The 23,617-nt window shown below is 28.7% G+C and overlaps 3 protein-coding genes across 4 annotated transcripts; 2 read left to right on the top strand and 1 right to left on the bottom strand.

Annotated features, from left to right (window-relative positions):
* The first annotated feature begins 1,575 nt into the window (after positions 1 to 1,575).
* LOC105253089 (SEC14-like protein 2) lies at positions 1,576 to 14,440 on the top strand. Of its 2 annotated transcripts, none has more exons than XM_011260887.3 (11): positions 1,576 to 1,742; positions 3,369 to 3,494; positions 8,120 to 8,189; positions 8,722 to 8,765; positions 10,519 to 10,636; positions 12,025 to 12,234; positions 12,360 to 12,440; positions 12,973 to 13,172; positions 13,687 to 13,829; positions 13,910 to 14,064; positions 14,144 to 14,440. In XM_011260887.3, the coding sequence occupies exons 1-11, from the start codon at positions 1,701 to 1,703 to the stop codon at positions 14,254 to 14,256; spliced, it is 1,302 nt and encodes a 433-aa protein (XP_011259189.1). In that variant the 5' UTR covers positions 1,576 to 1,700; the 3' UTR covers positions 14,257 to 14,440. The 2 variants fall into 2 exon arrangements, with proteins under 2 accessions (XP_011259189.1, XP_011259195.1); XM_011260893.3 differs by lacking the exon at positions 1,576 to 1,742 and adding an exon at positions 2,009 to 2,334.
* On the bottom strand, positions 14,178 to 16,224 carry LOC105253108 (thioredoxin domain-containing protein 17). Its single transcript, XM_011260913.3, has 4 exons — positions 16,032 to 16,224; positions 15,651 to 15,906; positions 15,129 to 15,210; positions 14,178 to 14,967 (listed from the first exon to the last, which is right to left on the bottom strand). The coding sequence occupies exons 1-4, from the start codon at positions 16,050 to 16,052 to the stop codon at positions 14,814 to 14,816; spliced, it is 513 nt and encodes a 170-aa protein (XP_011259215.1). The 5' UTR covers positions 16,053 to 16,224; the 3' UTR covers positions 14,178 to 14,813.
* Positions 16,225 to 16,642: 418 nt separating this feature from the next.
* LOC105253503 (ribosomal protein S6 kinase beta-1) lies at positions 16,643 to 20,540 on the top strand. Its single transcript, XM_025408667.1, has 12 exons — positions 16,643 to 16,913; positions 17,048 to 17,082; positions 17,219 to 17,411; positions 18,010 to 18,093; positions 18,378 to 18,511; positions 18,581 to 18,643; positions 18,810 to 18,938; positions 19,018 to 19,108; positions 19,190 to 19,306; positions 19,472 to 19,711; positions 19,827 to 20,008; positions 20,122 to 20,540. Exons 1-12 carry the CDS (start codon positions 16,824 to 16,826, stop codon positions 20,180 to 20,182), a joined length of 1,419 nt encoding a protein of 472 aa, XP_025264452.1. The 5' UTR covers positions 16,643 to 16,823; the 3' UTR covers positions 20,183 to 20,540.
* Positions 20,541 to 23,617: the final 3,077 nt, after the last annotated feature.

The following is a 23,617-nucleotide window of genomic DNA, read 5'->3' as shown; positions in this document are numbered from 1 at the left end:
ATATAAGCGACATAAGTATTACTGTTAAACATTGGTACGATTATTAATAAGTATAGCGGGATTTTGATAGCCATTTTAATAATTTCAACTCAAACATTTTAATTATATAGTTTTTCAAATATATAGTTAAAATATCTAGTTTAAAATATATAGTTTTATTTCTACCTAATAATAAAATCATTTATCCTTTTTGTACATGTACATCTTGGTTGAAACTTGCAATGCTTTAATATGAAATGACGAAACAATCAAATGATTAGAATAAAAAAAAAAAATTAATGATAACATTATTGATCGTAACTTAACTTTTTGTTTGCCATTGCAATTTAAATGTGCAAATATGCTTATTGTTGAAACGTATTTTTGTTTCGCACTGTAACGAAAGCATAATCAATTTGAATTATTGATTGTGATGTTCATTAATTATAAAATTTCCATTCAATTTTTACATTTATTATCGCATGCGCTTGTATGATTACAATAGTACCAGGGATGATTGACGCACTCGATGTGTCCGTGGTCGACCTTGAAGCCAAGTATACTACGACCACTTTATGTCGGATACGGCTTACAAAGAACTTAGCTATCAGAAAGCACGATATAATTTTATAGCAAACAATGAGGATAATGTTTTACAACTCCAAGGTGAGTTTTTCTTTGTTCAATAGATTTGACACTAAATATGCAAAACTCATAAATTTTTTTCTTGTTCTTTCGTGAGTTAAAGGTGAATATAATTTTTTTATTAGATAGATATAATGTAAAATGAACGATTAGATGAATTAATCATTTTTATCTCAATTAATTTTTGATACTTAGAAAATAATTTTTATAATAATTGCAAGTCATTCTTTGAAATGCATGTTCTATAATATTATTCTATATTATTATTCAGCATTAAATATAAAATATGATACCATTTCACAAACAATGATCTTGCAATTATTACAATAACTCTTTAAGTACAAAAAATTAATTGAAATAAAAAATGATTAAACACTATAATATCGCATGTTTTTGATCTAAATGACAGAAAATTTCTATGTGAACCGTTAGTGAAATTTAAAAGAAAGTCTTCTTATGACGTCTATCCATGTTAAGGTTAATCATATTTGTTACAAAATTTGATTGTGCTACATAGAAAAATTATTTCTGCACAAAAATTATTTTAGCTGAACTATTGAAGTTTATATTTATCCAAGATAATAATTAATATTTGGCATAGTATCTGTTCTACATGTTACAAACAAGATTACAACAGATACAAAAAAATAAATGTGTCAGAAATCTCCAAAAATCTATTTGTGTCAGCAAAACATTTTTTTGAATGATAAATACTATTTCTCGAAGCAGATACGATACATGTGTGTATGTAATGATCTACGACGATTCTGTGGACATATATTTCTACACAGAATTGCTCATAATGTCTAAATTACCAAGCTGAATAATATCGAAGATTCATTGCTTAGCACACAACAGCAGCCAATCAGTAGAAAGAAGAGAAACACACAAGAGTGAGATACATTCACCGACAAATCAGGGGTAAAACATTAACGTCATCTATCCTTCGGGCTGCAAAAGTGCTGAAATCATGATGAGACGAGACAAACAATGTTTGGATTAACAACCATCGCGAACCATTTCCAGGATATAGCGACTACTTACGTAAGATCGCACACGTATCCAGCTCAGACTCGATGCTACATCGTCGCCAAAGCACGACGTACTCGTGTAGCGAGGTAAACCTCATTCCTTTAACGGATACGTAATATCGGAAACGTGTCTGTCCAATGAGCATAATGTCGAAACGCAAACTGAGAATCGCCAGCCTGGCCAATCGACTTTGTAATCCGTCCAAAAACCGTGACTCTCGCAGAAACTAGCTCGAACGGATCGCGTGGAATCAGACGTTCAAGGCAGGTCATGTCAGGTCAGGTAATCGTGGTGATGTGGTGGGGCGTCGCGCTTGGAAACTCGCCATCATCGCCGGGGAATGGTAGCTGGTATCATTCCCTGGTACCGCTCGCTCAGCGACGATACGTCTATCCTTCATAGCGAGCGAAATCGTGTGTCGAGTGAGTGGATGGATTCGAGCGCGCTCGCGCTTTGCACGCATACACACAATTGCGGTTGTCGTGTGATGGACCTGTTGCATCGATCAGTGAATGTAGTCGACGCCGAGCAGTTCGCGATCGCGGATCCGAGAGAGTCGCCGAAACTTCGCCAAGTGAATAAAATCGGTTTTGACAGCGGCTTTGGATTAAGAGCGCGTTCGCCGTTTTTAAGAATCTTCATATCGAAGAATCTTCTTGCTACCATATTTCGGATACGGTAAGCGTCAGACACGCATATGTACTTGTGAATAGTAACTTGAATACAATAGTCTAGGAAATATATATTTGAAAAAAATACACTTGATAATTGCTTGATATACAACAATTACAATAGTAACTTGATAATGCAACAGTCTAGTAAATATGTATTTAAAAAAATATATGAAAGACGTTTGCGGATATTTTTTATTAAAACAGAAAAGTGTGTAGTATATTCTCTATTTTATGTATATACGCTAATCGCGATTAATATTCGACGCGCAGGTGATAATTGAGATAACAAAAGTTCAGTTCAAAAGATATTTGAATACTTAGAAGGTGTTGAAGATATTGTGTTATTATTTAGAAAAATAGAGATCAGTGAAAATTAATGCGATAGTAATTGTATCAGTTTGAAAACAGACAATTGACTTATGTGCACTGGAATATTAATGTTTGTTGCATACTTCATCGCAAGAATATTATCGTTTGAACTATTTCTTTTGATATATATGAATAAAATGCACATTATAATGGCATTCTAAGAAGTCATCATAATTTGCACATTTTATAGTCATATAATTTGCATATTTTAGCGGTGTGAAAAATCATAATGTATGCAAAGTTTATCATAAGTGCTTTTTAGAGATTTTTCTTTTTAATTTTTACAAATGATATTATATTGACAGATAAGTCAACAAGAAATAATTTCCTCCTTAAATTTTGATTCGGTAATATATTTTATTTTATATTGTATTAGTATTATTATATATACAAATATTTATAAATATAAATAATCTATCGCTATGCAATCTGATATCAATTTTATCGAAATATCAATGTGTATATGTACACATATTCAGCTTTGTATATCTTCAAATAATGTGAAAAAAAAGAGAAACCTTTTCAATGCAAATTTCTTTTGCATCCTTTTCTTAGAATACCATTATGTATATGAAGAGAAATAGTTCAAACGGTAATAGTTCTTTGCGATAAAAATATTTTGATTCTGCTCCATTTATTAATGCATACATCTGTTTTTTAATATTATAGTTATCAACACAAAAGACGTCAATTCCGAAAATTTTAAAGCCGAAGAAATTGATTGTCGAACTGCAAGCAGCAAGAATGTCAACGTCATTAAAATTGGCGGATGATCAGCGATTTGCGTTAATGAAAGTAAGTTGTATAGAGATGACATCTTTTAGAGATATTAAAATAAATAATGTGAATATTTATATGCAGATGAATAATATTCGTTTCGAAAGAATCTTCTTTTTATTAAATTTTCTAATGAAAAGTAAGTGTTAAAGTAATGATTAAAAATTCATTTTAAGCACGAAATTAAGCATTATTTTGAAATAATGAAAGAAATATATTAATACCATGATTATTAAAAGAATATTTAAAAATATTTTTTTATGTTACATTATTTATTACTCTTACTGTAACACTATTTATTCCAAGTTTTCGAATTTTATGTTATTTTATATCAACATGGACAAGAAGAATGTCCCAAATTACATAAAAAGAATAATACCTTTTTAAAAAAATTTCAAACAAATATGTGTAATGTATGTAATAACAAATGTATGTAATATATATAATATCTTTAAGCCGGCTCAAAGAGAGAACAATGCATGATTTGATATATCTGTCATATAAAGTCGATATAAAGTCATTCAGTATCATATAAATGATATATAATACATGTCGACATAATAGAATGTTACAAGTACTACTAGACATGACATAAAAATGTGAAAGATAGAAATTTATCGAGTATTCGACAAGTGATATGTTTTATTATCTCAGCGTGCAGCATGCGCATAAGTATAAAGTTATTTATTCACGATCACATCTGTTATAGTAAGAATCGGCGCATACCAGTAATCGCTTCAAATGACCTTCTATCAACTTTATGATGAACAACTTATTCTTTTTTATTTTTTAATAAAAATAAAAAGTCACTAAAATAAAATTTTATTACTTATAAAATTTTTTATGTAAATTGAGACATTTCGTGCATATTAAAAGTCAAAAATAAAATAGGAGAATGAGATGAAGCAAATAGTTATTTTTAATGAAAATTAAGGAATATTCAACTGTTTTATTAGACATTATTACTTTTCAAAAGAGAGAAAAAATAGTTTAATTAAATGATGTGCTATATGAAAATGTTTCACTATTTAAAACACCATGGAAATAAACATAGTGCGGTAATTTTACACCATTTGAAAATAATATATTTACTGTGGAAAAACTTTCAGATTTTAGTAAATTGTTAAAAAAGAATATTTTGCCTATTATATTTAGAAAAAATCAAACAGATACAACATACACACACGCATACAATAGTTTTGAAAAAATTCCTGCACAAATCAGGTTTATCCAGATTTATCGACATAATTTCTCAATAAGATTAAAAATTTCGTTATTTGCGATACGGTGAAAAGATTTCACTGTACGTAGATTACTTTTACTCCTTACAATCTGGTGATCATTCATCTTTGGTATCTAAAACGAGTAGCAAGTATCCAGATATTTATTTCAAGAAGCAAGATACACCGGAACGCGAAGAAGAAATTGACGATTGTGCTTTTTGCGTCAATCGTGAAAAAGAATTATTTGATATTTTATTTCAATATTGAATCAATTTTCCTTGAAACTGATCTTTCGTCAATCGGAAATGCTTAAAAAACTTGATTAACCACCTTTTGACTATCTTCTATTAAATGCATGTTACCTTGGCGTTGTAATATATTTATCTTTTAATCACGAAATCTTAAAAAGAATGTTGTATAAATGTATGCAGTAAAACAAAATTTAGCATATTTTAATCAGTTTAAATTGATCGAATCAATCGCCTCTTTTCACCGAACGAAAAGGAACGTTATCGACAGTAACAGTGCGACGATACTTTCATGAGTCTACTTTGACAGTCGTGGCATGCAACTGCGAGGATAATCGGGCACATGATGATCTCGCGCGACATACTTTAAACGATTCTCAATACATACATAAATTCTCCGTCTCTTGAATTACAACATCGGATATGTACAAAAATCCGATAGGCGAAATAGCTTGCTAACATACATTCGCATAAAATGGCTTTTCTTCAACTCACCCCGGTTGGATGAAGCAATCGTATATAATGTGGTAGAAATTTCAATAGACGTAGAAATTTGCGGTAGAAGTTATTAGCTCTATGTACAAAATAGAAACAAAGATTACGTCTACTAGATTTTTGAGAGTTGTATTCCTAATCTCTCACAATTACCTAAACATCTTTAAGTAAAAATTTGGTGATTTATACAAATTGACAACATGGTGAAATAATTCACAATATCAATAATAATGAAATTAGTAAAAATTAAATAAGATTAAAAATAATAATTTTGTTATTTTTAAAACATGTTTTTCACTAAAGAAATCAAATAAAATTTAATATTTCTAAAGTCCATTATGTCTTTCATAATATCTTATAATTATCATCTCACAATCAGTTTAGGATAAGTTTCAAGGAAAAATATAGCAAAAACATTTACATATTAATAAAATAAATTTTTTCTTATTTTGTAAGTTTTTATTATCGAGACGAAAAAATTTTATTAATGATCAAATCACAAACTTTTTTCGTCTTAGCGTCATGAAATAAATTCATAGAATAAAATAATTGAATGCATATATTAATTATTTATCTCTCAACTTTACAAAATAATTATCGTGCATATATATCATATTTTCCATTTTACGCACAATTTACATGCACAATTAATAATTTGTTATAACAAATTCGATAGTTAATTATTTTATGACGAAACTGTTATATACAATTAACTGTAATGTATCGTTACGATAATTTTTATCTTTTTTTTAATAATTTTTCAATAATTTTTCTTGTTGTTGAAAAACCGAAGGAAATTTGGTCGAAAGAAAATATTATTTTCTATGCACTTATTATTGATTTATTATTATAAATAGTTATAAAATCATTTTGAAGAAATGATGTAAACGAAATGATGTGTTAAACAGATGTAACTTTTATTTGGTATTCAATAAATATCCATAAATATGTTTTCCATCGAAATGGATAAATGTCAGTAGAGTTGATGTAAGAGTCATCAACAACAAGGATAAATTTTGCTTTGAGCTTCAGAGAAAACAGCAAAAAAATAAGAAAGATAATTGCATTAAAAAGTCACTTCTGAACCCGGATTTATACACACACACACACACAACATATTTTGCGAACTACACTCGAGACAATAAGAAAAAAAAAGAATTTTTCATTTGTTACAATCTTTAAGCACTTACTACAGTACATTTAATAACTTAAAAACTTTGTTTATAACGTTGTTTAAATAAGCGAATCTATTGAAATTGCATATGTCAAGGCAAATTCAAGTTTCTTTGACCGGAGAAGAACCGGTTTATTCGAATAATTATTCGTGATATGTAAGAGAGAGAGAGAGAGAGAGAGAGAGAGAGAGAGAGAGAGAGAGAGAGAGAGAGAGAAGGACGGGGATCCTGAGCCTTTTCATATCTGCATATTTTATCTATTTTTATCTATTTATACGACAATATTATATTTTTATTTTATTATATTTTATTGCAAGAAATGATTGATATTCTACATATTATCATTTTATACAATAATGTAAATCTCATTATACGATAGAATAATCGCGATTTATATTGCAAAATAACTTGAAAGATTTCTTTTTCAGCTATTTAAAAAAAAGAAAAATTTTAAAAATTCGTATTAATTCAATTAATATAACGTGTGTACGTACATTTTATTTTCGTCAAATCATCATGCTAAAATCACTCATTATGCATCACTCATTATGATTAAAAGTAAGAGATTGATGTACTTATCATTCAACAATAACAGTACTTGTCAAATATTGATATATCAAAACTATTGTGTACGAATGCAATTTTAAATTTATACATATACACATATTCATATATATATTTGAATTTTAAAAAATGTACAAAATTTAAAAATTTATTTGAGCTGTATTTACTTGAGCTGTAGCTTTATTCTGTGTGTGTTATAGCTTTCATTAAATTTTAAAACTCTTTCTTTACTAATTTAATAATTTTAATAATAAAAAAATTTGTAGTTTTTCTAGTTTCTATCTAGTTAAATTTCTAAGATTTTACTTGCGAAAAATCTCTTACAGTTATTTACACATGTGAGCCAAGTTATTAAAATAAATAGTAAACCTAAACATTCGTAAGAAGTAAATACTAACGTCCTAGTATTAAAAATTCTGTATTCTCTTTGATTTCCTAAAGTTTTCAGTGAAAATAAACATAGACATTTTAATGAAGATTTGTTTGTAACAAGTCAATATAGATTGTGTCTTAGTATGCAGACAACATCGATAATTTAGAGAGCCGACAAGGAAATTTCACTTCCTTGCGTTTAACGCGAGACGATTGTGCTTCCTGTATATTATAATTGTGCATAAAAACTTTACCGTTGACAAAATAAATAAAATCGCTGTTACTTCCCGGAGAAACGTGTAAATGAAACACTTGCTGTATATACGATGTAGATAAAAATTAGCCACATTTTATACGCGCATAATTATACGTATGAAAATATATATTTATAAATAAATAATTTCTTTTGTTGCAGTTAATAACTGTACATCAACATCATAGATAAGTCACGATATGATAATTAATATTATGTTAAACTATGTAATCGATGACCGAAATATCGATATTTCTATTCGATAATATGCGTGAAAAGAACACATATAAATATGTATGTTTTTCTTTTACAGTTCAGGCGATCCGTGCAAGACGTCTTGCAACCACATCACGATGATCACTTTCTGCTTCGTTGGTTGAGAGGTACGACTCTGATAACGTATTAGTACTAACAAAGGAAACACACTTTGTAATTTCGATAAGTATTATCTCTTATTATGTATACAATACGCAACCTAGCGCATCATGTGCAACATTCGTATTGCTATTAATTGACGTTACATTTATCAGCTTTCGCTGTGTGTCGAAGTAATGTTTGTGAAGTAATTAAATTGTTTTGAAACAAAAATTATGAAATTTTGCGGAAGCTTAGGATTATCGGTTATTAACACAGTGAACTGTGTGATTTACTCAAATCACATAACGTATGATTTAATTATTGAACGATGAAGAAACTCTTCATATAAGTTTAAGCAGTAACAATTGCATATTTAACTGAGATTTAGACATCATTTAAAATGTAGTGATTCTATATGTAAAAAGAAAATTTTTCTTGTTAATTTTAATATGCACGGATAATATCCAACTTCATTAGAATATTATATTATAAAATTATAAAAATATTTTGTCACGCATAATCTGGCATGGTTTCTCAAATTTATATATCTTTTTTCAGCAAGGAAATGGGATCCTACCGCGGCGGAAAAGATGTTGAGAGATGTAAGTAACTATGTATAAAACATATCTAATTTATAGGGATTTATAGGTATCCTATATATCATCCTATCCTATACATATATAACATAGTAAATAAAACGCACGTGTATTTTACACGCTCACTAGGCGTCGATTACATATTTGAATCACCTTCGTAGATTGGACTTAATATTCGCGTTGTACAAAATACAAGTGAATCCAATTGAGAAAGTCTGGTGAAACACGTTCCGGTTCTCGAGCCTTTTAAATTTCTCTACCACGCGTATTATTCGCAAATCATTAAATATTAACGCTGCGGGCATAAACATAGCGTGAGCCACGTTACAACTCGTTGCTCCTTGAAGATTCCTTCTGTTGCATTTTGATGAGTAACCATCATCCTTAAATTAAATATTATTTTAATAACATTAATATTATTTTAAAATTTAACTCTTATTAATGAATTAATAAACCCTATTAAATAATCCTAAAAGTAAATTGAATGATAACAAATTACAAGTTAAAAAAGTTTTCTTTTATAAAAAATTCTTTAATTTAATAAACATTACAATAAACATGTTTTAGTAATGTAATATATAATGTAATAAACTGTATTTTTCATAAAATAATATTTGATAATGTAAGATATAATAATAATAGTCTTTTTAAATATTGATCAAATCAGCTTGCAAAATAATTATAGCTAATTTCCTTAAATGAAAGAACTCTCTTCCGGACAGTCAGATGTTATATGTTGAAGATTATAAATTGCTGTCGATGGTTTCGCTTTTTTGTCCTGAAAGATGTTTTATGCGAAATAGAAAGTCGTCTGTACGTGCTATTTTGTAAGTCAAAAGTAACGAGGCGATTCTTCGAAGCACGTTCAAAGTCACTATTTCGTTTAGAGAAGTTTCACGATGATTGAAAACCGACGGTACATAATACAAAGTGCCTAGTATCATCTAAAGTAATCTCTTCGTACAATAAATTATACTTTTTCACTTTCTATCCCACGTGAAACCCTGTCATTATAAAATCATTAAGTATAAATTGCAAGGAATATTTAGAAAAACTTATAATGTGCAATTTTATATTATAGTACAAAATTCAATATATATAAGAATATCATTATAGCAATGTAATTATAACATAATTTTATGTAAAATTATATTTTTTTATTAAAAAATATTGCCAATACACATGTTTTCTGTCGTCTAAGGAATATATTAGCAGCAGTAATCAGCTGGTATATTGAATCTTAAATATATCTTTTATCATAAGAAAAATTTAACTTCCATGAAAACACATCATGCTAAAGAAATAAGTATTTTTTATAAAAAATTTCATTATATGCACTGTGTTATATTTTAAAAAATTTTTTAAATTACTACACAAAAAATATTATTATAGATAGAATATAAATAGATAGATAGATAGGCAGACAGATAAATAGATAGATAAATAAATAGAGAGAGAGAAATTTCAAGTTATTACATTTTTTAATTTATTTTATCTAAAAATATATATGTTGGAGAAAAACAAATTTACATCTTAAAAATCTTCTTAAAATATATGTTATGTTAATATATATTAAAAATATGTGTATAGGATAAAATTGTGCTTTTTATTAATGCAATATATTAATTTTTTTTAGAAACTTTCAATTCTTTCATTGATAATTTTGATTATGATATATCGTTTAATGATGTATGTTTCATGTACATTTATGATAATTAAATAATGATAAACATGTTATATGAATAATATTTATTCATAGTCTTTGAATTGGCGGAAACATTGGGATGTTGATCATTTATCTGACTGGGATCTTCCACAAAGTGTAAAAAATTATTTGCCTTACGGATTATGTGGATTCGATAAAGATGGTGCACCTGGTAAGATCTTTTTAATTATTAAAATCAAGATCACATTAATCTTCACAAATATAACATCACAATATCACAAATCTATGCATTAGATTATATTGTCACAAATCTTGCATTAGATTATATTGTCACAAATCTCTGCTTTAGATTATATTGTCACAATTTATGCCATTTTTGTGTGTAACAGTATATTTACTTTTAAATCACAGTATTTGACTCTAAAACAAGTATATTAACTAGCAAATCAAAATTTAAAATATATTAAAAGATTTTGTTGAGATTTTGTCTGAGCAAATCAATATAATTTAAAATATTTTGTTTTTTAAAAGATTTTGTTATAAGAAAAATTCATAAATAATTGAAAGATATATTAAATGTGCAAAAAATTTACTAATAAATTTACTTTGACGCCATCGATATATAGTATTATAGTTATAAATAAATATTCATCAAATATAATATTTATAAACATATAGAAATGACAACAGTAAAATAAATGTCTGCTTCTGGTCGTTTACAGTAGGACTTGGTAGGTAACATAACGATCAACATATTTGAGAGCATGAAACATAACAGGTTTCAATATTTTGGTAAAGAACTCGGTCAAGGTCTCCGTGTGTCTTATTTTCCAACCAATATACTTTCTTTATAAGAAATATATATATATATATATATATATATATATATATAGTGAAATATTTAAACATTTAGACACTTGTAATTTTCGAATAAAAATTTCTAAAAATATTATAATAATTGTTTTTATTTAAAAATAGAGAATAAAAATTATATTAAACAAGTTTCTATTTAATTGCAAATTAAACAAGTCTCTATTTGAGATCTCTATCACAAACAAGTCTCTATCATGGAGATTATTCGAGGATAATAATTTTTAAATCTAATAATTCTACAAGAATTCTTGTAAAAGTGACAAGATTACTGTTATAATTGTTCTATCAAAATTTTTTTATTGCTTTGAATATTATTTTTTATTAATTATAAATATTTACATTTTCATGTGTTTAAATTTAATTAAATTAAATTTAAAGAAATATATGATAATAAAAGGAAAAACTCAAATATATGAAAATAATTGCATTATAAAAAGTAGCTTCAGGTGATTGATGGGAAAACATTATTATGAGAATTATTCTTTAAGAATTTAAAGCAAAAAATTTCATAAATACATATAAACTTTATGTATTTTATAAGACTAATGTTTATTCTTAATAAATGTAGAAATGTATTTTTACTGTTAAAAACTTTTAATACAGACAAATCAATTATACAAACTTAACATAATGAAAAAAGAAAAGCATTTTTGCTCACGAATTTAAAGATATATCGTTTTTTTCATGTATGAATCGAAAAAAAGAACATGTAAACAATTGTTGCAGTCATTGTCATACCGTTCGCTGGTATGGACATGTACGGAATGTTACACGTTGTAACCCAAAGAGACATTGTCAAAGTTACGGTAAAAATCTTGGATCATTACTTGAAACTAGCTAGAGAACAATCCAAGAAGCACGGACAAATTGCAAATCAATTAACTGTCATTTTCGATATGGAAGGATTTAATCTTAAACAATATATATGGAGACCAGGTAAAATATTTCAGGTAAAACCTGAAATGATGCTTCGAAAATTTTTCGATGCAAAATTTTTTGTTATTTTTTATTATATATAAAAAATTTCTCTTCTATTGGTCTTATCATTCTCAACGTTATAGCTGGTGAATTGGTTCTATTACTCATCCAAATGTACGAAGCAAATTATCCCGAAATTCTAAAAACATGCTTTATCATCAATGGTAAGGTTCAATAGAATATAGACAATTAATATATTATTCAGTTGTTTATGCAGTTTGTAATGAAATAAACGTAACAGAAAATGTCTACACTCAAATCTTGTTAAAAAATTCTAATCTTTCAGGTATGTTTGTTCAAAATTCTAGGTAAAAGGATATTCTAACAATTTTTTGATGTAGTTTTCTAAAATAAATTTTCATGGCATGCATTTTCTAATGGTTTTCTAATGTTTTTCCAAGAAAAAGAGAGTAGACACCCTGTGTGACTAGACTTTCACTTTATATTGTCAACTAACAGAAAAAAACAAAATCGTGTAACAAATATCTAAAGAAATAATTTAATATTTTCTTTTTGAATTTTACACTGTTTGAGTACATGATAAGAATAAGAAAATTGACCTTATATGACATAACGATTAGCGATAATTCCAAAAATAATATTATAATTTTAATAAAATATTTTTATTTTTCTTGATTTTGGAATTAATTTATCTTGTAAAAAAAAAAAAAAGTGAATTTAAGACTATTGTTATAGCTCCAAGAGTTTTCGCCTTTGCATTTTCCGTTGCCAAGAAATTTTTGAATGAATATACACTGTCAAAAATACAAATTTATAAAGCTGATCCATCTAAATGGCAAGCGGCGATATTAAAGATCATACCAAAGGACCAGTTACCTGCTCATTTTGGTGGAACATTATGCGATCCAGACGGCAATCCGAGATTAACTTCGAAGGTAGTATTTTAATTGATCCACTTTCTCTTGAAATTATATGACGTAACGATTAGCGATATTTTATGTATGATTCATGAGAATGTTATTCGACAAAATGGAATATTTGATAGAACATGTAAGAGATACATGTATAGAACATGTATAGATTGATAAGTAAATTATACTAGTAATTACATATTCAAGTGATTAAATAATATATTAAACATTAGAATCTATATTATAAAACATATTCAATACATAAGAATTTTACATACATTAAGATTTTAGTATCTTATTTAAATTTTTATTGAAAAAAATCAAATTTGAAAATCATTAAAAAATTTAATTTCCTACCATTAATTTTTACATTTCTTCATCTGCTTCATATAAAACACATTATTTACTTTAAAAGAATGAATTTTTCTTCTTTAATATAAAATGTAAGAATAAATATTTCTCCTTTAAAAAAATGTACTAATATTATTAATTCACCACATATTTCATCTCAGAAAATGATAATTGAGATTGTTGCCAGATTTGTCAAGGCGGCAAGATACCTAAAGAAATGTACACCAACAATACAGATAAATTAAACGATGATTTTACCAGCGTCGTTGTTCGAAAAGGTGGAAAGCTAGAATTCGATATCTCTGCACCTATAAAAGGCTCCATGTTAAGGTACATTCAATAAGAGATTATATTCAACAAGAGACCATATTCCAAATGTTTCCTAATAAAATCAACTATGACTCACGCAGCTGGGAATTTCGAAGCGAAGGTCATGATATTAAATTTGGGATTCTAAAGAAGGATACAACAAATGGTACGCAGACAGAAGTTATACCTATTCGAAAGGTCGCATCTCATCAATCGGACGAAATCGGAGTATTGACTTGTGAAGATCCGGCGACCTGTAAGCTCATATCGCTGAAGTACTAGAATGAATAACAATAACAATGAAGATGTCAACTATATAAATTTATTTGTTTTAGATTCCATCGTTTTCGATAACACTTACAGTTTGTTAAGAAATAAAAAACTTCACTATTCTGTGCGTATATTACCACCGACGAAAGAATTACAGGAAATGGCATCGATTGCGTAGTTGCGAATAAACCTTATATTAAGAAATTTATAATTATAGTTATAGTCTTATAGGATGGAGTAGATAGATGGTAATAGATTAGGCTAAATAAGATTTCACGATAGATGGTAATAGATTAGGCTAAATAAGATTTCACGAACGAATATTAACATCATAGGTTTCGTGATAAATCCAAAAAAAAAAACTAAGCATGAAATTCTTTTTCAATTTGAAACCAGTTATCTAATTCATAACGCATAATTTATTGTGATTTAAAAAATTAAATTGATCCTTATTGCAATAATAACTGAAATATGTAAATGCACACATAAAGAATACACATAAGAATATACATAAGAATATACATAAAGAATATACATTCTATTATGAAAATATTCATTTCTTTAAAGCTGAATAATGGAAAGGATAGTAATCATAAAAAAAATAGATAGATATATGAAAAATAGATAGATATATATGGGATACAAGAGTGTAGTGTTTGCATACAGTATTTAGAATTCATGCAATATGTACAATATACTTTTATATAAAATATAAAAAATGTATTATACAAATACTTAATCGTCTTCTGTGATTAACATATCGATAAGTTCAGGTTTTAACAATTGGTCACCTTCTAAACGTTTTTCAGTATTCCACTTAATTAGAGTGGGCAAGACTTTCAATCTGGTAATAGGATTTGTCCTGAACGGACAATTACGATCCTTCCAACTAAGATAAAAAAAAAAATATTCTAGAGTTTTTTTAACATTTTTTTTTTATTTTAGTTTTTATTATATAATTTTAATGCAGTTACGATATAAAAATATATATAGTAATTTAGTTTTAATACTAGTTGCAAAAGTATAAAAGTAGATATCCTATTTACTTACAACGATCTGTCTCCAACTTCCACTATTATCAACTGTGTTTCTTCAGGTGCTGCTTCAAAACCTTGTTCAATAAATGGATCAGCTGAAATGAAATAAAATAAATATTTAAAATCTGATACTTTTTTTTAATGATAACAATAATGATATATATACTAATTAAGATTAGATAAGAATAGATAACTTGCTGATTCAGATTTAATCAAATAACAGGGTTTTTATTGCATTTGTTCTAATTCTTCAATAATTACAACTTTATTTACTTCAGTGTGAAATTTATGAACGGTACAAACAAAAAAATGTATTCTAAAACCGATGATATTGACGAGTTTATTTTCAAAAAATGGACCTTGGCACTAAGTGACACTTTTGTTACCCTTGTTCCAGTCATTCTCCATTTGCCAAGATTTAAATTTCGCTGATATTCTCGCTTTTGACGTTTAATCTTAGTTCAGTAATCAAAATATTTACGCAAAACACAACAAATGTAGGTTATGTAGGCGTCCTCGTGTGAGATTCATTCACCTTCCACGCAATCCGGGCACCAGCTCTTGCCGGTGTCGGGAAGCTTCGTGCCGGTGTAAAGGATGTACACCGATTCCGCAGTTTCCAAATCGTCTACATACTTGAGAAAATTTTCGTATCCCTGCAGGCGAAGACACCGAACCATCTTTGACAAGTTGCGCTCACTGATCGGGCACACCAGAAATGGACGGCAAAGTGCGTGAAATTCTGTGTCACTCGTAGGAGATGCCCGATTACGCTTTATCTCCGTTTTTACCTACGATATGCATATACAAGCACAATGTTCACGCATCTCTACCTATTATCTCGACGTTTATCGTTGTGTATCGTATACTCCGATAATATTTTTTGAATTGTATTGATAATATCGATAAATTATACCTTCAATAATTCCCTCGTCATTCGAGCAGATTTATCGTTTTTTAAAAAATTCGAATAAAATTTGACCTATCTAATCCCGATCATGATTTCGCAAAATTACACAACCCCGTTAATACATCCGTATATCTATATAGGTACTTTGCGTGATGTCGCGCGATGAAGATCTTTATTCGAGCACATGACGTATTTACGTTCCGGGAATTCGACATATAAAGGATAATCTTCTCCGAGACAAAGAGAGAGCGAAACACAAAGCTGACCTAAACAAAAGATCATGAAGAATAAAGTAGATATCGGAAGTCGAGGCACTTAATATTCGAAGCGATAAATTTAATTCTTTCTGAACTTAATAAATTATATAAATTATATTTTATAGACAAGTGCAAAAAAAATTATTAAATATTAAAATCTTCATTTATTATTTTTTTTTAGTTGAATAAAAATGAAAATGTTTTGCTTTTCCGAACGAGAGATTCTTTTGTTCCAAGCAACATATGACGCAGATTCAAAATTGCCGCGTGGAATCACGGCGTGGGAGGCGCGAGGCGATTGGTGAATCGCGCTTCCCCCATTCCGTCGGCGTGGCTGCGACAAGACTTCTGGTAATTCCGGCATTCCGCGAACGAGAGCGAACGAGGCTGTTCGACATACTCGTTTGCGTCAGGGACAGTTTCGCTTACTTGTGCAAGCTAGTCAATTGATTGACCATCCGCGTTCGACGCGCGAGATCACCCAGCGCGCTCGACACTTCTCGCGGCCAGCTACATCAGCCTGTTAATCGCGCTATCAGCGATGTCAGCGATCTTCGACTTCGAGCTGCAAGATGCTGGATTGCTGCACAGGGACGAGTCGGAGGACGACGATGTCATCGAGTTCGGCACGGTAATACCTTGGCACGCGGTTCCCTTGGAATTTCCTCGGTCGAAAATCCCGATCCACTGTCCCCCTCCCCGCTTCAATATCGCTGGCGATTGCACGTGAACGCTTTTAACGCCGCATCTGTTTTCCTTTTGCAGGAGGAGGGCGATGCCGATCCGTGTGAGATTGCAAAGTGAGTAAGAGAGCGCGCGCGCGCGTGCACGCGTGTGTGTCTCGCGCCTCGCAAAACCACGCGGTCCGTCTTTCGGAGCCTTCTCGCTCCGTAATATATTTTGTTGTTAACGAGAATTTTTTTATCTTTTTCACAGTTCGTCCGACAATTCCGAAGTGGGAAGCGTAGAAGCGGTGCCGATATGCGAGCAAAATGTCAACCGCGAACGCGAGAAGGTCGGGCCGCAAGATTTCGAGTTGTGCAAAGTTATCGGGAAAGGCGGCTACGGCAAGGTTTTCCAAGTACGCAAAATAACAGGAAATGACAGTGGCACGATCTTTGCCATGAAGGTATTAAAATCTGTTTATATACATTGTTGCTCCAGAATATTATGTTTGTGAATAGCATGAGAGAAAAATATGTGTTTGTTCGAATAAAGAATTGCAGTAACATTGAAAATTTAAGAGAGTGAGAGAGAGAGAGATCATTATTTTATGGATCTTATAAAATATTGTACAAAAATTATGCAATTTAATGCTTCATATTTTTTTCAATATTAGATAAGCATTTTATGGATATATGTATATTTATATGACATTTATAGTATGTGTTTTAATAATTTGAACATATTAGAAATTTTACAATTACTATAAGATAAATTTAAAAAATTTTACAATTACTATAAGATAAATATAAAATTCTTGTAGGTTTATTTTTAGAATGATAGCGCATTAATCTTTATATACACACACACACACACACACACAGATACATATATATCATATCTAATATATATTTTCTAAATATACGCACATACACATACATATATATATATATATATATATATATATATATATAAATATGCACACACATACACATAGTGCTTATCTTATGTGCTTTCTTCAGTTCATTCTTCATCTAAATTATTTTTGTGTACCATTTTGACAGGTATTGCGCAAAGCCTCAATTATAAGAAATCAGAAAGATACAGATCATACTAAAACTGAAAGAAATATTTTGGAGTCTGTAAAGGTTAGTTAATTTTATTTTTGCTAAAAAATTTAATTATAAAATATTCAGACTAAACAATTTATACACATGTATAATCTTTCAAATATTATAGAAAGAACGGTATCTTTATAATTAGTAATTTATTAGTAATTTATAAAATAATATTTTTTTAGATAAATTTAGAAAGAAATTAATTCTCTAATTAATTTTCTATATTTTCTGTATTTATTATATTTATTCTTTTCTATATTTATTATATTTTATGCAAAGTATTAATTTATATAATTTATGCTTGCATTTGGCAGCATCCTTTTATCGTAGATCTCAAATACGCATTCCAAACTGGTGACAAGTTATATTTGATATTGGAATATATGTGTGGCGGTGAATTATTTCGACAATTAGATGATGAAGGTGTTTTTATGGAAGATGCTGCACGGTAAGTGAATTATAAAGCATTTTAAAATTTTATAAATATATATAATATCATCTTTTATTTGTTTTACAGCTTTTATTTGTGTGAAATTACATTGGCTTTGCAACATCTCCACTTACAAGGAATCATATACAGGTACTGTATACTTTTTTCTGATAAATTCTACATGTGCATATGTTATGCATGTATATCAAGAATTATCAAGATATAATCTATACAAATGACAGAATGATTAATATATTAAAGATTTTATTTTTGTATATAGCATTGAATTAATAATTCTTGTAATGAATAATTTTAGAGATTTAAAACCGGAAAATGTTTTATTGGATTCAGAAGGTCATATTAAATTAACTGATTTTGGATTGTGTAAAGAACATATACAAGAAGGTGCTGTAACTCATACATTCTGTGGTACCATTGAATACATGTAAGGATTATGAAATTATTAATAATTTGGAAATATTACAATTATGACCTATATTGTTATTAACGTTATTTTATTTAAGGGCACCTGAAATCTTAACAAGAAATGGACATGGAAAAGCAGTCGATTGGTGGAGCTTGGGAACTTTAATGTACGACATGCTTACAGGACTTGTATGTATAGTTTTTACATACATAATCATAAAGTACTGTGTATTGTTACATAGTATTATTTGATATTATCAAATTTTTCAGCCACCATTTACCTCGGATAATAGAAAAAAAACAATTGACAAAATTCTACGTGGTAAATTGATTCTTCCTCAATATCTAACACCCGATGCTAAAGATCTTCTTCGGAAATTATTAAAAGTTAGTATTAAATTGATGATTAATTATATTATTTTATCAAATCTTATAATTTTAATACTTGTACACTACGTATACATCTTTTCATTATATGAAACATACAAATATACTTTTTTCAAATATAATTCTTACTATGATAATATATAAATATATAATTGGCTTTTATAGAGACCAGTTGCGCAAAGATTGGGATCTGGCTCACTGGATGGCGAACAAGTAAAAGCACACAAATTTTTCAAACATATCAATTGGGATGATGTTATATCTCGAAAATTAGAACCTCCTTTTAAACCAATATTGGCTAGTGAAGATGACGTATCGCAATTTGATAAGAAATTTACTGCTTCAGCACCAATAGATTCACCAGTAGAATGCACTTTAAGCGAATCGGCTAATAGAGTATTCCAGGTGAGTTTTTTTTTTTCTTCTGAATCTATATGTTTAACATGTTTATGCATACTCAACCATCCACATGAACTAGTCATAATGATTCTGTTTTAATAATGCAAATGCTCTTTTTCAGGGATTTACATATGTAGCACCAAGCATTTTGGAGGATGTGTATTCGCAACAATCACGATACCTAACTACTGTGTCACAGCCACGAGTTATAAAAGCCAGAAGTCCCCGTAAAGCAACTTCGCGCGGTTTTTCACCTAGGACAACGCATCTCCATCTTCACAATACGCATTTGCCGAGTCACAGGTTAGAATACAAAAATTTAAAATCCTTTATATTATTGATTGTATGTTTTCTATATAGGACTTTGTGTTATAAAGTATTCAAATTAAAAAATAGTATGAACAATAATTTTTTAGGCATGGTGGAGTCGGCCACAGCAATATGGAAGATACAGAGATGATGATTGAGATAGGCTAACCATTGCTATCGGATTAGTAGATAGTATTTTTGCCCAATTGCTGGATATTCATAATGCTCAGGGAGGGGTTTTATAATTTAGAGGGAATAGTTAGGGAATGGATGCAATATCCATGATTACTTTACTGAATATCCAGCAATTACATATTTAGCTAATCTTTTTTTTTTATATATTTGTATATTTGGTTTGAGTAAAAAAAGGTTAATACTATATAATTTAACAGCGACGCAGCAGTTATCTGGTAGCGCTTTAAGTAGTTAAAATTTTATTGAATAGCCTTTAAAATAATCTGCAAGGAAGTATACTATGTTACATAATTACATAATACACAGATTACGTCTCCCTATTTTTTTACATAACAGATTTAATAAAAATATGTCTTGCATTGGATTATTAATGCATAAATTTTTACAAATATTAATGCAGCAATCATGTTATTATTCATGTAATATCATAATTTGTACTGTGGTTTAACTAAGATAAGCTTTCAAAAACTTGAAAATATTCAAGCATAACATGCTTGAAACATAAGAAGCTATATAATTATTAGATGCTAAAGACTTAATCTTGATAATATTTTTACATCTGAAGATTTATATATAACATATATGTCTCTCTATAATATAAACTTATTTTATATATTTACAACTATCCTCCCAATTACGATTTAATGGTTAACGTTAATTACTCTGACAAGAAAACTTTCGAAAGAAATGCTACCACAACCGCTCCGCCGCTCCAGGTTTGTTCCATATACCATTGTCTGTTAGGAGAAAATATTTCTTATATCATCTGTGGAAAATATTTTCAGCAGTAATAACGTTTCCATGGCAATAAAAAATAGTTCGCCTAAATAATAATAATAATTATAAAGAGATGAAATATATAAGGGTACAATGGAATTGCATTTACACGATGAAAAAGTTCCTATCGCAAATTTAATTACAACATATTTTATATTCGCTAGAAAAAAACATTCTGTTAAATAGTCATATATATAATTAAATATCAATATTTTGAAATGAGAAGAACGTTGTCATTCTTTGCAACTTTTAAGAAAAAATGATTAAAATATTAAGTAACAATTATAATATTATAATATTAAAATTTTAATTATTTATCAATTTTTGAAATTCATTAATTATTAAAAATTTAATTTATATAAATGTTTTGAAATAAGACAAATCATTATCATTCTGTGATTGAAAGTGAAAAAGACAAAAAATATTATATACCTATACAGATTGTATTCCTAGTTCCATGACAGGTTGTTCTCAATATAAGATATTGATATTAAATCTGAAAAGTCAGACTGGTACAAGATGAGAACAAGTTACCATGGTAACAATGTTACTGCGAAACATTGACTTTCCATCCGAATGAGTATTTTATACTTGTTCTTATGTTACGTACATTAATGTATACATATATAAAATGTATATAGATAATGATTTTACTTACAGAACACAGTAGAAAAAATAGACATAAGCAAGAGCGACTGTAAAAGCCGCTTATAAAAGCTCCGAAGTACCCAAGTGTTCAATAGGCCATGCTCTATAGCCGGCAAATATATCTTTTAATTATTTATAATGAACACCATAGTCGAGATGTAACGTTGCCTCTGACATCTTTCTTCCTTTTAAATATTTTTTTTCCTAGAAACGTTGTAGATAAGTTGCATTTCGACTATGTCTACATAAGTAAGCGCGTATAATATACATTATAAAATTATGTTACCCTACAATTGTACTATACTATGAGGGAAATGTGTATTTAGAGAGAAACAATGAAAATTTCGTCGATTGTCATGTGTGTACTTGAAAAGACATGTATTTTCAATGTTAAATCGGGAATGTGCCTACAGAGTTGTCAAGACGCTATTTGAAGATGTATATTACGTACGCTCGATGGTGTGTGTACTGAAATTTACTATACGTAAAAGAGATACCAATTACGTCCTAAGTTACCCACTATCAGATTTTGATATAATACCAAAACTGCTGTATAAACTGTTACCTAAGATTCGCTTTAAATTAAAGCATGCCAGAAAACGTGTGAAAATCGCTACTCACTGCCTCGTACAACTGTGTACGCGTATTGTTGCTTCCCCCCAAATTTCACATAACGAATCTTGTTTACGAAGTCAGGGCATTTGTTACGAACGAAAAATATCGAGAGTGCGTCTAAATGAGAGAACTTTGTAGATAGATTCTCATAACTCGATTGACGTGCTCTCAAGGAAACTTTGGTGCTGATTATTTTACTATAGGGGAGAAATTAGCCTTCTGTACTATTATTGTAGCGTAGAGAAAGAGAGAGATAAATTTCTTATATTTCACGCTCACTTCTGATGCGTTAGCCAAGAATTCAATGTTAATCATATATGTGTGTATGATTTTTTGCAACATAAGTGTAATTATGTGCGCTCGTTATAATAATTCTTATGCAAGAATATCGTTGTTTGTGCATCTTTGATTATTTGGGCTGACGGATATCAGTACAAAGTATGCAAACGATATAACGAGAATTGACAATGTTACGCGTTAGAAATCGATTTGCCGATTCAGCTCTATAACTCTATTTCAATAGGAAAATTAATAACTCAATGATTAGTTTTATATATACTGCGCAAACAAAACGCATATTTATTTGCAATATGAAATATTAGTTATTTAAGAGCCGGAAAATATCATCGAATGATATATAACGAAGTCTAGCCAGAATATAGGCAGAAAAGTGAATGATTTATGCTTCCAATTAAGATTAAAACTGTAGACTCAAGATTAACTTATCACTACTATGATTTGTAATCCTCTATAAATCGTATCTATAAATAAATATATAACAATTTGTGAGAGACATTCTTGTCGCACATGTATATAATCATTTTTATTTTTATTTTTATTTTTTAATATTTTCTATAAGTCGCGTAAATAAAATTATTATTGTAAGATTCGCTCTTAATTTAATATAGTATCTAACAAAGTAATCATTCAATTTAAAAGAAATTTTTGAAAAACAATATTTTTAGTAAGAAATGTATCATTTTTTTTTTAGTTTAAAATTTTTGTCGATCATTATCACAACTTTTATAATTGCTTCAATTCATTTACTTTGATAGAAATGTAATATTTGTGTAGTTGACGTATTTAACAAATGTACATACATACATACGTACATACGTACATACATACATACATACATACATACATATATATATATATATATATATATATATATATATTTTTTTTTTTTTTTTTTTTTTTCGAAAATATTTTATGGTCTATCAAATTGTTTGCGTCGCAATTAAAAAATGAAATTGCTTTTATATATATTTGCTTGCTATGATGAATTTAAAAAAGAATTGATTTTTTCTAGTTCTATCGTGTTGTGGCCTTTACATCTTTTCCATCGGTGTTCTTCATGTCGACAGG

Source organism: Camponotus floridanus, unplaced genomic scaffold, assembly GCF_003227725.1.
Source record: "Camponotus floridanus strain SB8 unplaced genomic scaffold, Cflo_v7.5 scaffold22, whole genome shotgun sequence".
Taxonomy (NCBI): Eukaryota; Metazoa; Arthropoda; class Insecta; order Hymenoptera; family Formicidae; genus Camponotus; species Camponotus floridanus.
This window is presented reverse-complemented; position numbering and strand designations above follow the sequence as displayed.